This window comes from Coffea eugenioides, chromosome 3, assembly GCF_003713205.1.
Source record: "Coffea eugenioides isolate CCC68of chromosome 3, Ceug_1.0, whole genome shotgun sequence".
Taxonomy (NCBI): Eukaryota; Viridiplantae; Streptophyta; class Magnoliopsida; order Gentianales; family Rubiaceae; genus Coffea; species Coffea eugenioides.
This window is the reverse complement of record NC_040037.1, coordinates 4,070,118-4,087,804: the sequence shown is the minus strand read 5'-3', so window position 1 is coordinate 4,087,804 and position 17,687 is coordinate 4,070,118. Positions and strand designations below refer to the sequence as shown.

General features: G+C 38.9%; 3 protein-coding genes across 3 annotated transcripts in view; 2 read left to right on the top strand and 1 right to left on the bottom strand.

The window, feature by feature from the left end:
- The first annotated feature begins 1,112 nt into the window (after window positions 1–1,112).
- On the top strand, window positions 1,113–4,196 carry LOC113765028 (putative calcium-transporting ATPase 13, plasma membrane-type). Its single transcript, XM_027309078.1, has one exon. It carries the CDS (start codon window positions 1,113–1,115, stop codon window positions 4,194–4,196), a length of 3,084 nt encoding a protein of 1,027 aa, XP_027164879.1.
- A 4,771-nt stretch (window positions 4,197–8,967) lies between these two features.
- On the top strand, window positions 8,968–9,885 carry LOC113765026 (probable carboxylesterase 5). Its single transcript, XM_027309076.1, has 2 exons — window positions 8,968–9,029; window positions 9,582–9,885. The coding sequence occupies exons 1-2, from the start codon at window positions 8,968–8,970 to the stop codon at window positions 9,883–9,885; spliced, it is 366 nt and encodes a 121-aa protein (XP_027164877.1).
- Window positions 9,886–17,419: 7,534 nt separating this feature from the next.
- LOC113765024 (calcium-transporting ATPase 12, plasma membrane-type-like) overlaps window positions 17,420–17,687 on the bottom strand; it is a 9,768-nt gene continuing 9,500 nt past the window's right edge. Inside the window, exon 2 of the mRNA XM_027309075.1 lies at window positions 17,420–17,454. Coding sequence (XP_027164876.1) covers window positions 17,420–17,454 — 35 coding nt within the window. The remainder of the gene's footprint in view (window positions 17,455–17,687) is intronic.

Genomic DNA, 17,687 nt, shown 5'->3' with positions numbered 1-17,687 from the left:
ATCATGAGAATGGAGCAGGAAGGTCACGAGCCCCCCACTTCTTGTTTTTTTCAAAGTTGCTCTCAAATTTTACAAGAACATTGGCAGGGTTGATTTGGAATTATATTCAGTGCCGCAATATTAAGGCGCAAGGATTAGAGCTCAATCAAGGAAGCTCAAAAAGACAAAAGACACGCATATATATGGATTAGATAACAAATAGAGGATTTCAAAATTTGTGGTGGATAGAAATTTTCCCAAGCTTACTGTCATGAAAACCAAGCAGGCTCCAAGAAAATGTATAGAAAATCTCGACAAGAAGTATGTACCCTGACGAAAACATGACCTGAGCCGCCATGATCTCATCTTTAGACCTGACAGATGCTGCCAATGGAATGATCCTAGTCAAATACTCCTTCAACCTTTGTTTTTTCAAGATTATGAGTGGTTCTTTGGAGCTATCAGGACAAACTACTCATAGTGAACGGATCTTCTAAGATGCTTCAGCTGTCAGAGTGATCCACTGATTAACAATTTTTTGTGATCTCGAAAAAACTACGGAATTTTCTTCTCTATCTTGGATAGGGAACACCAACACAAACATTGAGAAATTCGTCCACAATTTACTTAAACGCGGTAGTCGAATATTCGAACCCTCAGCAGATCCATGACGTGAAGTCTACAAGCACTCAAGCAGACACGTTGTAATAGTAATCAACGTGTTGTGATTAGGTGATTGGAATAAGAAGAGGGATATCTTCAGATTAGCTGATCAAGACTTTTAAGCTATTGAAGCAAACATTCATACGACGCACTAATTCCACTTCCTTTGTACGGACAGAATCTTAACTTATTCCGCTAGGTACAAGACAAGCAATGAAAGACAAACGTCAACTCATGGAGTCATAAAAAGAAGCATAAGAACAGTAGTTTTTGAAAAGAATGGAAAACGTTTTCCACGAAACTTCTTTTATGTTTCGATGCCAAAGATATACGCGGTGTGCAAATCACAATTCTATAATATGCAAAAAGGAGATCCAAGCCAATTACTCAACCAACAGGAATTGCTCACTACCTAACTCTCTATATATAGACTGAGAAGAGATTACACCACTTCTCATAATCTCAAAACAATGAGTGACACACTTGAAGCTAGTTTGGATGCTGTCGGCAGCATCGGAGCCTTCTCCCTTGTAAGAGAGGAAGTAGTGGACAACCAAGGTGTGGAGTTGACACCCATATATATCGATGCTCAGAAGAGGTGGCGTGCAATTTCCACAATGCTCCGTAGCATCAATGCCTTCTCCCGAGCAAGGGATAATGCAGCTGAAAACTACAGTGGGCTGTTGGACAATCTTCTGCCATCTCCATCTGACACAGTTGTTGATATCATACCGGAACGCCTATCTGAGCTTGCCCGCCTCAAAAACATTGAGCAGCTTCGTCAGCTTGGAGGTGTTCCAGGCGTCGCCTCATTTCTCAGAACAAATGCTGAAAAGGGTATCCCAGGTGATGATGAAGACGTTATCCGTAGGCGCCTTGACTTTGGTTCAAACGCTGTTCAGAAGCCAACTCCAAGGGTTTGGCACACAGTGTTTGAGGCCTTCGGTGATCCCATTATTATTATCCTACTTATCTGTGCAACACTTTCACTCTGTTTTGGTATAGCACGTCATGGGCTGAGAGGATGGTCTGATGGGGGAAGCATATTGGTTGCCGTCTTTCTGGTGATCATGGTCACTACTTCGAGTAACCTCTGGCCTAGAAGACAATTCTTTAGGCTATCAAAAGCTCGTGATAACTTCTCTGTCTTTGTTATCAGGAATGGGCAGCGGAAGTACATCTCAGTGTTTGAAGCCGTTGTTGGTGATATTATTTGCCTGAAGACTGGAGACCAAGTTCCTGCTGATGGCTTGTTCATAGACGGGAACTCTTTACAAGTGGACGAGTCAAGCATGACAGCAGGGAGGGAATCGATTGAAGTCAATGAAAGCTGTAATCCATTCTTTCTCTCTGGCATGAAGGTGATCAACGGCTCTGCTCGAATGCTCGTGACTGCAGTTGGCCTCAACACAGAAAGGGGGAGGATGCTGAGCTCAAAAAACTATGATATTGAGCAAAGAACTCCATTACAGAGGAAGCTACATGAGCTGACGATACAAATAGCTAAAGTCGGTTTAATGGTTGCTTTCTCGGTCCTGGTAGTACTGCTTGTTCGTTACTTTATGGGGAATATGCGGAATGGGGAAGGAAAATCAGACTTCACTGCAGGGAAGACAAAAATCCATGAAGTCTACAATGCTGTGGTAGGGATTCTAGCCACCCCAGCTGCTATTGCTGCAACTGCCATCCCTGAAGGTTTGCTTCTAGCTGTCATGATAACCATTGCTTACTCAACCAAAAGGATGGCATCTCAAAAGGTAATAGTAAGAAATCTTTCAGCCTGTGAAGCAGTTGGTTCCACAACTGTAATCTGCACGGATGAAAGAGGAAGTCTTACCCTGAATCATCTGATAATAAGTGAATTTTGTTTTGGCAAGAAGCTTCTCAATGCAGGAACTTCCTCAATCATCCCAAGAGATGTTCTTCAACTGCTCTGTGAAGGTATGCTTTTGAGAAGCACTGAAGTCTCATCAGGATCTCCCATTGAACTTATTGAGAGTCAAGTTCACAGTGCAATTCAGGCATGGACTGTCCAAGATATGGAAGTCAATGTTGAACAAGTTCGAGCAAATTGTGCCGTTCACAGCCCAGAAAGCTTCAATTCTGAGAACACTCAAAGTAGCATATGGATCAAGAGGAATACCAGTGATACTATTCATGTGCACCAGAAAGGCCAACCAGAAATCATATTGGCCATGTGTTCACATTATTATGATGAAGATGGGATCATCAAACATATGTCTATTGATGCAATAAAAAACTTGGAGCAAATATTTCAGGAGATGAAGTCTAAGGGTCTCAGGTGTGTAGCATTTGCACATAAAGAAGTGTCAGAAGAACATAGTGATGACGCTATAAACTTTGACCCCAAGCTGAAAGCAGAAAACTCAGCTTTCATAGGGTGCCTAGGCTTGAAATACCCATGTCGGCCAGAGGTACAAAAGGCTGTGATGGACTGCCGGGAAGCAGAAGTGGATATCAAACTGGTCACAAGAAGTGATCTTACCACTGCTAGAGCCATAGCCATTGAATGTGGTATTATTGATCCAACTCAAGATGAGACAACAGAAGAAATAGTGGACCGTCAAAGCTTGCAAAGTAATGCAGAAACAGAGATAAAAGAGAAATGTGGCACAATCCGTGTGATGGCACGAGCTTCTACTTTGGATAAACTTCATATGGTCCAAGGCTTGAAACAGAGAGGCCATGTCGTTGCAGTTACTGGACATAGCATAGGGGACGCAATTGTGCTAAGGGAAGCTAATGCAGGCCTCTTTCTGGAAATTCAAGGGACAAGCCAAGCAAAGGAGAACTCGGACATTATCATTTTGGACGATAATTTTGATTCTGTAGCCGGAGTATTGAGGTGGGGTAGAGGTATGTATCACAAAATCCAGATGTATGCACAGTTCCAACTTTCTGTTAGCATTGCTTGTCTTGTGATAGACTTCGTAACAGCAGTTTCTGCTAAAGAACCTCCCACTATCAATATTGTTGCGGCCATTTCATCAGGTAAAGTCCCATATGCAACATTTCAAGTACTATGGGTGAAGTTGATAGTTGGTGCATTGGCTGCACTGGCTATCACCATTGAGGAACCACCAGAAGAGCTCAGACAATTGCCACGAGTAGACCAGGAGCAGCCATTTATAACAAGCATCATGTGGAAGAATATAGTGGGACAAGCTGTCTATCCTATCATTGTTCTCCTGACCATACAGTTCAAAGGTCAATCAACCTTCAACCTGGATGCCAAAATAAAGGATACCATGATCTTCAACATCCTTGTTCTCTGGGAGCTCTTTGTCATATTCAACACGAAAAGAGTTGAAGGAAACTTCTTCAAAGGGATACATAAAAGGAAAATGTTTTGGGGTGTAATCCTAGCGATAATTCTTCTTCAGGTATTGATTGTGGAACTGTTAAAGGAGTTAGCAGATACAAAGCAACTGTCTTGGAAGCAATGGATTATATGCATTGGAATTGCTGTTCTAGCCTGGCCAATTGGGTGGCTAGTCGAGAGGATAAAATGTCCATTTTCTTCACATTTATAAGCTGCTGGAGTAAAACTGATATGGCCCATCTGATAAGTATTTATTAGCAAAGTTAATCTTCTGTAATTTCAACTGTTAGGTTGAGCCATCTGTAAATTTTTCTGCTGTTTGCTTATCTTTAGTATCCTAGGTACGGAAACATAGTGGCTTAGAGATCTCAGTATAGCTTAACCAACCCTTTGCTGTTTTTTATACCACTTGAGAAAATAATCAGGAACAAATTTCATTAATGTCTGGTAATTTTTCATTTCTCATGCTTAATAATTGACATTTTACAAATCAACACCACTGATGACATAGGTTTTGCTGTGTACTCTATCATGCTCTACTACAGGTGCTATGGATTGCAGAGTACACTAGTATAATTAATGCATCTAACACAGCAATAGTCTAGAGTCGCTCATATGACAGTTAACAAAGAAAATAATCCTGAACTTTATTGTTTGGAAGATGTAACCAATCCCTCAAGCTCTAGGTTAACTCCCAGATGCTAAGTCATATAAAATACATGAAAGGATTGAAATAGCTAAATTTATATAAACTTTCATATTTCTTTGCTTTATACGGACTGTATAACAGAAACCATTCTTGCACTCAGTGTCTCACGAAATTTGCTAAGAAAGTTGGGCTAATGGGAAATATATAGAACTTGATTGGTTGAGTTCTGAAAGAACTTTTATCACTCCCACACAAAGACTAATTGTAAGAGAGTAACTCCATCTTACAGAAAGAAGATAGACAGGGCAATATGTGTGTCCAAATAAGTAGGCAAAACAGGAAGATCAGAGTAAACTCCATTTTACAGAAAGAAGATAGACAGGCCAATATGTGCGTCCAAATAAGTGGGCAGAACAGGAAGATCAGCTACGAGGATACTCCGAAAGTGGAAAAGAATAATCACGAACCTTACTGTAACTCAAAATGGTAAATTTTAGAATATCAGAAGCTGTAGTTGTGGATTAATAATTCCTATCCAATACAAGAGTTTCTAGCTATTAAGGTTTTCAAACATCATCTTTCTCTTCTAGACATTTTGACATACCTTAATTGAGATCTTTATTCAGTTTATACACCAGCAGGTTTGAACAGTTTAGAAGCAAGTTAACCATGGTCTTCCATATCATGAGAAGGTAAACACAGTCTACATCATTCAACATCTTTGTCAAACATACACATACCATGTTCTTGAAGAAATTTGAACTCTTGGTGAATTCCATTTCTTCTTTGGCTTTGACATGTTGAAACCTTACCTTTTCTTCAGACTTATCTAGGATATTGATGTAACTTATTAGCTGATGGCAGAATCCGAGACAAATGCCCTGATGATGCTCCTCACAGAAAGCTCAAGAGGAAACATAGGATGGACATTAGACAAGTATCATATTAGAACAAGTTGCCCCATGCCATCGCAAAAACTTAGTGAAAAGCCTATCCAAATTCACCTAGTTCAGGGCAGATTTAGAGTCAGGCATCAGATTCAATTTGTAACGAAGACTGTGGTGAAGAAGTTAAACTGCCGTTGCAGTTAAAAACCATAAACATCTGAAACATCTCATTCCACGGATTCATTAATTGATCTGTGATCTTATAACCTAGATTACATACTGCCTATAAGAGAACCAAGTTCATAAGACACATGTTCAAAGGTGCAGCCAAAGTTAACAGCCGTCCAATCCAACAAAATGTGCAAAAACCAAATTCATTCTCCTAAATTGATTTGGTTAACATGACAGCCAATGTATCAGAAAATATTCAAAAAAAAAAAATGCTGTAATGGAGCATATATTGTTGAACAAGATAATTATCCTCAGTAAGTGAAGTTGTCCTATGTCTAACTAAATAGAAACATAACAGGGACGTTTCAAAATCCGTCCAACGGAATAAGAATTCAGAAGCTTTCAACTACAGTAAAATTGTTCAGATGGGTTTTACCCACACTCCAAATGAAGCGAAAATCTCAGATTTCTTTTATTCATGCTTTATTCCTCCCTGGTAGATATGCTTTCTTCTGTTTGCAGTAGTTATTTAACAAAACGTTATAAACATCTCCCCTTTCGGCTTAACTTTTGAGGCCAGCAAACGAAGTCAACGAGGCATTATACAACTAGCAGTTCTAAAGAACCCATCAAAAACACAATCAATGCATGCAATTTCAAATTCATACAAACCCAACAAATAGAACTGCATTGTCTCCGAATGCATGCATAATTCGAGGCAGAGGGGGAAGAAACAAACATGTCTAACCTGAATTAAGCAAAGTAGCACCTCAACTGATCAATTCATACTTGCTTCACCTCTCTGCCCAGTAGTTAGTGTGCAAATATTTGTCATTTAATATGTGCTAGGGAGACTGAGAGACGACTTGGGCTCTGGTGACTTTGTGGAATTTTGTGTTATGTCCGTTGACTTCCGTCTCACACTTTTTTCTTTTGTTAGTTTTGATCGACCTTGGACTTGAGAGGCAGTTTACTTTTTCTTCAAGCATATATCGTAATATTCATGGCTGTGCTGTCAATTTTGAGTGCAACATTCACCAGTTGAGCTATAAGAAATTAGAGATCTTGGATTTAAATTTAACTATTTTGCGGGTTGAGTTGTAATTTGTTTGTAATAGTTCTAAAATCATGGATTAATTACAATCTTATTAAGAGAAGAAAAAAAAACAGTAGAAACAACTTACTGGAATCCTCAGTTATACACTTCAGATTGGTTGGATTAAATTTCATCGAAAGTAATCCCTATAGTTGTAGTCGTTAAAAAGTGTGAGGAAAAAAAGTTAAAATTGTGATAATTGCTTTTCTTTTTAACAAGAAAGCAAGAAATGGGGACTACTAAGCTCAAAGATGCAATGAAATATAGCTAAAAAACTAGTATTAATTTGTAGGCAAAGAACGATAATAAACGAAATTGCTCATGTAGTCCTTCAACTATGTTTGTAATGTAAAATTGATGTTTCCGTTTGACTGACATTATTTACAAAAATAATCATAAATCCCTCACTCGATCATCCGGATAAGCTAATCTTCTCTTTTAAGTTTTAACTAGAGCTTGAGCCATCTGTTCAATTTTCGTTTTAATTATTTGCTTGTATTTAGTATCTGTTACAAAAATAGAATGGCTTATATATATATATGTGTGTGTATAACCTTCTGCAGTCTTTTCGAATATGCACAGAGCACAAGGTTTGGATAAGAATCCAGAAAACGAATTAAAGTTTGGAACCAAACTCCTGTTCGTTCCAGATTATCCTTGGCTTCATTGTCATATCTAACTAACTCTCAACTATTTTAACTATAATTACTAACATTATTTCCCTAACATATACCTATAAAGAAAATTGTCAGGAACAATTTTATTTGATGGCTGAAATTTCACGTTTCTGATGCTCAGTAATTGACATTTTACAAATCAGTACCACGAATGACACAGATTCTTTTTTTTTTTTTCGAAGGAGAATGACACAGATTCTACCTTGTAGTTAGTATTATGTTTTACTACAAGTGCTATGCATTCCATGGTACCGCTGCATCTAACGCCCCAGGGCAGAGCTGAAACTGTTACTCATACCGCACCTAAATAGCAAAGGATCCATTAACTTTATTAATTCTAGAGACATGAGAATTCTCGAGATCTATATAGTCAACTCCCACATGTTAGATTGAAATATCAGTATAAAAATAATAGTGAAAGGATTGAAATAATAATGTCATATTAGCTTCGCTACTTCGTTGCATTTTATCATTAGCTGGACTATAGAAAATATTAAGCGTGTCTTTGTATTCCATATTGGGAGTTTAACAAAGAAATCTCTCCTTATAATTATTATAAATATAGTGGATTTAAATGAATTTAAATGTGCTAAATACATCAATCCAAGTGTCGTATGCACCAGTTCAAAAGAGTTTTGAGGGGCTTACGCTATAATTTGAGAGGAGTTTTGGTTAGACATCAAACTAAAAGAGCAAGTTATGGACTTCTGAACCATTAAACATTTATATTATTTAGGTTTTTTTGTATTTTCTTTTAACTGTCTTTTGAGCTTAGGAAATATTTCTCAGGATTTTATACTCTCACCTCTTCACCTTAGGATTTTATACTCTCTCCTCTTTCACCCATGGATATAGATCAATTTAATTGAACCACGTAAATTTTTATTGGGGTTTCGGATAAAAATTTTCATTGGAGTTCAATTGGATTTTGAAAAAGAGTTATTTGACCCATTGAAACTCGTTGAGGGTTTTGTTCATTGGAGTTCAATTGGGTTTTGAAGAAAAGTTATTTGACCCGTTGAAATTCGTTAAAGGTTTTGTGAAGAAGGTGGAGTAATATTACTATGTTCGTGATTTTTAGTTTGTTGGGATTTGCTAAACCTTTTTGTGAGTTTTGACTCGTTGGGATCCATTGAATTTTTGCATCCTGATTTGTTGATGGTTCGTTGGGGTTTGTTGGGATTTTGGTTGTTCGTTGAGATTCGTTGAAATTTTTATGTAGAAGGTTGAGCTTGTTTGTTATTTATCTGCTATTTACCGATGTTGGATACACGCCAAGATGAAAATTTGTTAAGTGTGTCTTTGTATCTCACATTGGGAGTTTAACATAGAAATCTCTCTGTGTGCTTCCTTATACTATATAAGAATGAGTTTAGGTCAAAAAATAGTTTTGAATTTCAACCGCAAGAGTAGGGGTATTTTGGGATTGTGAGATTGTTTTGAGTATAGTTATAGTATTAGGTATTACTTTAGATAGCATGTGTATTATTGTGTTTACTGAAATGTCCTTGTATTCTAAAAGATGCAGTGATAATTTGTTCAAAGATTTGGGTAGTTTGGAAATGTGAGATTATTTGGTTATCTTTTCTACAATGGGTACAACCCATAATAGCTTCTTTATTTGTGTAATTACTTAAATATCCTTGCAGAGACATTCATTTTGATTTGTATCAATTATTACTATTACTTTACTATTATAACTTGAAGAACTTCAAACGTCATTTTCATCTCAATTAAAGCAAGGGCAATGTGGTTTATTAAGGAATTTATTATTGAGCATTAGTTTCAACTTCAATTCTTCAAATGTTTGCCTCTTCGCATTCTTCCGTTATGTTTCTTTCGTCTTCCGGTAAATACTTATTTGTATTGTCATTGTACTCTGAATTTCAATATGGTTCTCTGGTGAAGCTATTCTTGGTGGTTCAACTTGAGGTGAGGTTTCATTCTTTTTTTTAATGGTATGATTTGCTTTGTATAATCATAATTTCTATTGCTAGCTAAATGCTTTCATTCCAAAATTGGATACTCTGTTAGCGCAATTTAATGTTGATATTATTGTTTCCCCATAAAGTTGGTTGTTCTATACAATTTAAATGGTGTGATTTTGTTGGAATAGATTTGGAGATACAAAACTTCCTCTTTTGGTCTACTTACATGGTGGAGGCTGTTTGATCAAATATGCCTTCTCTCTTACATATCACGCGCACCTTAATATAGTAGTTGTAGAAGTTGGTGGTATAGCAATTTCAATTAACTATCGGCTCACCCCTGAGCATCCTTTGCCTATTGCTTATGAAGATTCTCAGATTGCAGTCAAATGGGTTGCCTCTCATTCAAATGGCGAGAATCCTGAGGTATGGCTTAGGAATTATGCTGGCTTTGATAGGGTGTATTTTGGTGGGGATAGTGTTGGTGGCTGACAGGCCGTCGAGCTTGTGCAATAATAATAATAAAAACCTAAATACCACTAAAAGTAGTCAATAATTAATCTTAGGTACTGGAGCAGGGACTCTAGATGTGCAATGGGTTACTTGATACACCCTGTTCCCGAAGAATTTGCTTAATCCGATATACCAGAATTAATTAGTTGACAAAAATTACTAAACAGTAAACAGTGGCAAGTAGGGTCGTCTCCTCAGAGACTGGGGATATTTGTCTCTTTGAAATTCCAATTGGTAAAGGGGGCTTTATCAGAATGAAACTAAAAATAATTAAACAATTCAACTAAAAAATAAATAATTAACTGGCACGGATATAGCAGGAATTAAATCAAGAATAAATAAATTCTAACCAAAGATACAACTATTTAGACACAGTCCACTTACCTAATCATTGATGCAAGAGAGGTTCACTTAATTTATTAATAGGCTAGTTATAGTCGCCGACGAAGTCTAACGACCAATTTTTTCTTAATTTATTGATAACCAAGGTATGACCATTGATTACCCCTAACCAGAAAATACTCCTAGGTACGACCGTAGGAATTAATTTTTCAATTGCATTAATAACTAGAAAAACCTAATCTCAATCAATAACACGCTACGAGAGTTATTTAAATTAGATTGCACGTTTCCCTAATATATAAACACACCAGTTGCCACTAATATTAATCAATCAAACAATTACGGATTTAATTGACTAACTTGGCAGGAGATTAATAAATTACATTGAACATCGGACACTTGACATCCAATTAATAAAATAATCCCATGAAAATTCAAGCAGACAACGTGCAAATATTAATAAATTGAGAACGCGTGAAAACTAATTAGATCTCACAGATTTTCAGGACTGCGCTGTCGAGTTGATCCTTGACTAGATGGAAGGCTTAGCCACGCCGCATAAATAAATCTCTACACAAATTAATTGATTGCAAGGGCATCAAGTTTTTCACTAGGACGCGAGAAATAAAAGATGTTTTTCGCGTTGGGGAATATTGTCGAACGGTAGGCATGCGCCTGACAAAAGGAAAAAAGAAAGAAAGAAAACTAAAAACTATCCTAAAAGACTAAACTCTGGCGTGCACCTCACAAAGGGAAAAAGAAAGGAAAAACTCAAAACTAAAGCTCAAAACTAAAAACTCTTCATCAGAGCTCCCCGTGCGTTTTCCTTCTTTAAGCCAAGATATGACTAATGCCTCCTAGTCTCTGTGGTCCCACCGAAATTCCAAAAGCCCAAGAATTGGAGCCCTCTGCCGAAGTGCTTGTGTGGAGGACTCCTAGTCAGCAAAAAAGGGAATTGGAAGTCTGGTTCTTCTCAACTAGAGGTGGCAATTTGGATTGAGATCCATTTATCCATCCATATAATCCATAATTAAATGGATTTGGATTATCCATTTATAGTATTGGTTTTAAATGGTTGACTAAAGTAAAACCATTAAATTAAATGGATTTATATGGATTATCCACAAAAACCATATATATCCATTTACTTAAAAAACCAAATAAAATTGAAGTTTTGGTGGATAGAGAATTGGGTATGAACTGTGACCGGATTGAGGTGGGTGAGATGCTCCAAGTTGCTCTACTTTGCACTCAATGCCTCCTCGCCCACCGGCCTAAGATGTCGGATGTGGTTCGAATTCTTGAAGGAGAGGGCCTAGCAGAAAAATGGGCAGCCTCCCATAATTATACAAATCAAGGCACAAACCTTCCCCCCCTCATTCATGGTTCCGGAATCAGGTTGCACCATGCCACGGTCCCTGGACATGATGACAATGTCTATGACCACTCAGCCATGTTTAAGATGATAACAATGGATGAAGACTATGATGCTTATGCCATGGAGCTCTCTGGTCCGAGATAACAAGAGGACCTAAAAATGCACAGCTGTGTTGATTTTTGTTTTCTTATTCTTTACTATAAAGAAGGTTTCCTAAGCATCGGAACAACCTGAATTAGCTCTTTACCTATTTTTATTTGTTTCTATTTTCCTCCATGTTTAGAAGGCTGTTTTGTGTTTTACTATGTATGTATATATCGTTTCACAGTCAGAGATACTGATTGTTCCAATGAGTAAATAATATTTAAATGGATTATAAATGGATAATTGGTTTTTATTTAATCCATTTAGATCCATCCATTTAAATCCATTTATTAAATGGATCTAAATGGATTGGATAAATTTCATCCATTATCCATTAAATCAAAACCAATTATGAACCATTTATCCGTATTGACACCTCTATTCTCAACAATGTGGGCCAGGATTATGAAGTCTTTTTAGAAGTCTCAATTTTCTCCAGGATGATCCTTCTTTTTTGTACTTTTCTGTTCCATTTCCTGAAATTAATTCCAGATACCAAATATAAGTAGATATTAATAGTTAAAACAATATTTGGTTGGAATAAAAGGGGAAATTAGCACATAACATGGCATCAAGGGTTTGGCGGGAGATACTAGACGACTTCGATCTTGATCTGATTTTTCTCAATTGTCCTTATTTTTGAGAGAAAGATCTAATCAGTATTGAGTTAACGAAATTACAGGCGAAGGCCTATGTTAAGGGCATGTAGCATTATGTTCACCCAAAATCTACGGGGGTTGATGATCCATTGTTGAATCCTCTAATGGAACCAAACCTTTCCAGGCTAGGCTTTGTCGTTGCTAAAAAAGTTGGCTACTTTCATCAACAAGAATGTTGTGTAGTGATAGAGCCGTTATTTGGCACGTTTTGCACTGTCATCTTGTCCTAATTTTGGCTATTCATGGTGCTAAGAAAGGGGATTTCACTCATATTTGACATTTGTGTGAATTGTAGGTGGTTGGCATCAAAAAAGATATCGCGGGGAAAAATTTCCAGAAGACTTTTCATTTCAGAGCGTGGCCACGCCTTAGAAGGAGGACGAAACCGAAAGCCGGACCGTGGTCCACGTGAACCCGAAGCATTGGATTAAAACTTCAAAGGAAATAGCTTCTATTAGCTGAAATTGCTCCAGACGTCTCTGCTTTTTGACTTGAATCGCGGCGGCTATATAAAGAGGACAAAGCGAGATTGGAAAGGGATGAACTTTTTAGCCTTAGCTTTAATTTTCTTTTTTCCGACTCCTTGTCAGACGCTTGCTTCTGTTCTGTTTCTTTTACTTTTGTTCGCCTGCGGCTGGCGGCCAGGCATTGAACATTCTCGCGGATTGCATCTGGGCTCCGTAGAACGGAGACCCTTTTTACGTTTTGCCTTTGACTCTTCAAAATTCCGTGAGATTACTCTTGTGATTTTCCAATTCTTCGGCAAACAATTGAATGTATTCAATTAATTTACGCGGGATTGACACGATGAGGAGCGGCTAATTTCCTCCTCTACCCAAAGGTTGACGCGAAGGCGCGGTCCATAATATCTGTGAGATCTAACCGAATCTTCATTATTTCCTCTAATTAATTGCTATTCGTGCGTTTCCTGAATTAATTGTTCATGGGTATTTGATTAATTGAATATCAACGGCCGGGTATTTGATTTAATTTAATAGCCTGCTGCCACGTTAATTAAATAGAATCCGTAATTGTTCATTTAGTTAACACCTCGTGGCAACCACCATAATTGGTTTTATGATGGGGAAACGCAAGATCTAATTTAAATAAACCCTCTTAGCGTGTTTATTGGTTAGGGTTGGGTTCTTCTAGCTTTAATGCAACTGGGTAATTAAATTCCTACGGTCGTACCTAGGGTTGTTATCTGGTTAGAGAAGCAGTCAATGGTCGTACCTTGACTGTCGAAAAAGTAAGGAAGAGCTGGTTGTCAGAGCTTATTGATGGCTATAACCAACCTAGTGATAAATGGGTGAAATATCTTTGCATCGATGAGCATTTAATTGGACCGTGCCTGAGCAGTTGATCCTTTGGGTAGAACTTTTGTTAATTGCTATTTTCAGTGAATTGTGCTTTGTGAGTTAGTTTTGAATTTTGTTTGTTTTATTTTATTTTATTTGTGTGTGTCTCCCATTGAAATCCCCCAATTCTGTTCTACTGATTTGGAAAGAAATAATTTCCTACCTGCTCCCTGTGGATTCGACCCTACTCACCGCTATATACAAAATTTGTAATTTTCTTGAGTAGGTATTTATTATTGCACAGGTTCGGCACCTGTCAATTTTTGGCGCCGTTGCCGGGGAGTTGGCGTTTGGATTATTTGTTTCTTTTTAAATTCAGTTTTTATTTTATTTTATTCTTCTTTGTATTTTTGCTAGTTTCTGCCCCGTTCTTCTCGCACAGGTGAATTGGTATACGATCCTGAGGTAGAGAAGGCAGCGCGTAGGCGAAGGCAAGAGACCAAGAGGCAAAAAGAAGGGCACTTATTTGCTGCAAACGAGTCAGCGGAAGACGAAGTAAGCATGGCCAACAAACAAACATTGAGGGAGCTGGCTGCCCCGGAGCTGACTCACCAGCCCTTATGCATCACATTCCCCGCTTTGGCTGAGAATACCGCTTTCGAACTGAAGTCGGGATTAATTCAACTCTTACCCTCTTTCCATGGTCTTTCTGGCGAAGAACCCCACAAGCACGTAAAGGAGTTCGAGGTGGTCTGCTCTAGTATGAAACCTCCTGGGGTCACTGAAGAGCAAATTAGACTGAGAGCCTTCCCGTTCTCTCTAAAAGATGCAGCTAAAGATTGGCTGTACTACCTACCAGCAGGTAGTATTACCACATGGGCGCAGCTGAAAAAGAAATTCTTGGAAAAATTCTTCCCTGCATCCCGGGCTGCGAGTTTGAGGAAGGAGATCTGCGGCATTAAACAATACCCCGGTGAGTCCTTGTACGACTACTGGGAAAGGTTTAACAAGTTGTGCACTAGATGCCGCAGCATCAAATTAGTGAGCAACTGTTAATCCAATACTTCTACGAAGGGCTCCAATCAACCGATAGAAGTATCATCGACGCTGCAAGTGGGGGAGCACTGGCAAACAAGACACCAAGGGAAGCGTGGGAGCTCATCGAAGCCATGGCAGAGAACTCCCAGCAATTTGGCTTCCGTGAGAGCAACCCTCCCCGTAGAGTCAACGAGGTAGAGATTTCATCCTTACAGCAGCAAATGTCAGAATTGACGTCAGTTGTTAGGCAATTAGCTATGAGAGACGCGCCGCGAGCGAAGGTGTGTGGAATATGCACAAGCATGGACCACCCCACTGACTCATGCCCTATGTTGCAAGAGGATGGAGCTGAACAAGTGAACATGGCTGGAGGCGTGCCCGCGCCTCAAAGACCGTACGACCCATACTCCAACACGTACAACCCTGGTTGGAGAGATCACCCCAATTTCAGCTATTGTAGTAGGCCACAAAATGCATTCTCTAATCGGCCTCCAGGTTTTCAGCAACCTTGGCAACATAAGTCTCAACCCTCGTCCTCAAGCTCAGGGAGTTCTTTGGAAGAAATTGTCAAGAGTTTGGCCACGACTACCACTCAACTCGTCACGACCACCACTCAGCTCCAGCAAGAGACCAGGTCATTGACCACAAATATGGCTCAACTCCAGCAAGAAACTAGAGTCTTAACCATGAGCACCACTCAGTTCCAGCAGGACACAAAAGCAGGCATGAAGGATATGGAGGCTCGAATAAGCCAAATGGCAACTGCCATCAATCGCTTGGAGTCCCACGCTTATGGAAAGTTACCCTCACAACCTGAAGTAAATCCCAGGAATGTAAGTGCCATGACGCTGAGGAGTGACAAGGAACTGGAAGGGCCTAAAGTGGAAAGTTCAAAAAGCAAAAGTGAAGAGGAGATAGAGAAGGAAATTGAAGAGGAAGGGCGTATTCGCAAGGATCCTAAGGTAACCTTCACTTCTCCGCCCACTATTAAATCTAACTTACCTCCTTTTCCTTGCAGGTTGGAAAAGACAAAGAGGGCCGAGAAGGAAAAAGAAATCCTGGATGTGTTCCGCAAAATTCAAGTAAACATCCCCCTATTGGACGCGATCAAGCAGGTACCTAAGTACGCAAAGTTCTTGAAAGACTTGTGCGTTAACAAAAGAAAGCTAAGGGGTGATGAAAGAGTGATGGTGGGAGAGAATGTATCAGCTGTACTTCAAAGGAAACTCCCACCCAAATGCGGAGATCCAGGTATGTTTGCTATCCCCTGTAAGATTGGTCATTCTAGTATAAAAAATGCCATGATAGATTTAGGAGCTTCTATTAATGTGATGCCTAAATCAATCTATGATTCCCTAAATTTAGGACCTTTAAAAGAAACGGGGATAATAATTCAATTGGCTGATCGTACATGTGCTTATCCGGATGGGATAGTTGAGGATGTTTTAGTGCAAGTAGATGGATTAATTTTTCCTGCTGATTTTTATGTGCTTTACATGGATGATAGAAGTGCCCCAAATCCATCACCCATTATATTAGGAAGACCATTTTTTAGTACTGCCCAGACTAAAATTGACGTTAGTAAGGGTACTCTCACGATGGAATTTGATGGAGAAATAGTCCACTTTAATATTTTTGATACAATGAAACATCCTGTTAACTCTCATTCTGTGTTTGCTATGTATACCACTAATCCCTCTGTGCAAGAATTTTCTAAATTTGCTTATAGGGGTAAATCCAAGGTTGCTGCGAACAAGTCCTATAGGGTGAAAGCAATTCATGAGGTAAAAATGGAGAGAAAATTTAGGAAAAAAGTTGCACTCAATGGCCATGTGGATCCTGGAGGAGGGCCACCAATTACAAGGAAAATTCAATTACATCCAGACTGAAGAGTGGTGCTGTGTCTAGCCAAAGACGTTAAAGAAAGGCGCTGCTTGGGAGGCAACCCAAGGATTACAATATTAGTTGTGATCATTTTTCCTTACTTTATGATTTTTCAGTTTTATCTTAATGTTTTGGTTGCTTTTGTGGTGTTGGACAGAAGAGTAGGGGTTACAAGGCGTGCTCACGCTTTGCAAAAAAAAAAAAATAAAAAAAAAATAAGAGAGAGAGAGCGACATCGTAAACGCGACTCAGAGTCACGTTTACCTACACAGTCGCGTTTTCATTCCTGCAAGATTTCTGCAGGAAACGTGACTTAGAAAACGCGAGTTTAAGGCGCGTTTTCAGTCGCGTTTTCATTCCTGCAAGATTTGTGAAGGAAACGCGACTCATAAAACGCGAGTTTAAGGCGCGTTTTATATCGCGTTTTCTGTGTCCCAATAAAGGCGTCAGAAACGCGATTTCACCTCATTTCTTCCTCTCTTCTTAATTTTCTAGGTTCGGGCTTTGGAGGCTCGCATGGTCAACGTTGATGCCAATGTAGCTGGCATAGCACAGAATTTGGCGCAATTTCTGCATCATACGGGTTTTCCTCCTCCAGCTGCGCCTCGTCCACCTCTTTGACCGGATTTCAGGGAAGTGTTGCTGTCCTCTCACCCACTCTTGTTGGTTATTTGTCACATTGACGACAATGTGTCCTATAGGTGTGGGGGGGCCTAATGGGGTGCTAGTGTTTTTAGTTTTCTTTAGTTTTTAGTTTTATTTCTAGTTGCTCATTTTCTTTCTTTCTTCTTGGTGATTATCTCTCCTGCGAATGAAAAAAAAAAAAAAAAAATCGTTTGGACGTTATTTGCATGTGGTGGGCAGAAGCGAATGTCCTCCAAGGCGTGCCCACGCTTTCCAACCCCTCCGATAGCGGAAAAAAAAAAGAAAAAAAAAGTTTGACCAAGACCCTACTCCTTCCACTTTCCCTTTTTCTTTGACTAGTCTTGGACAATCCTTCCAAACTCCTTCTGCCTAAGCTCCAATAATTTTTCTCCC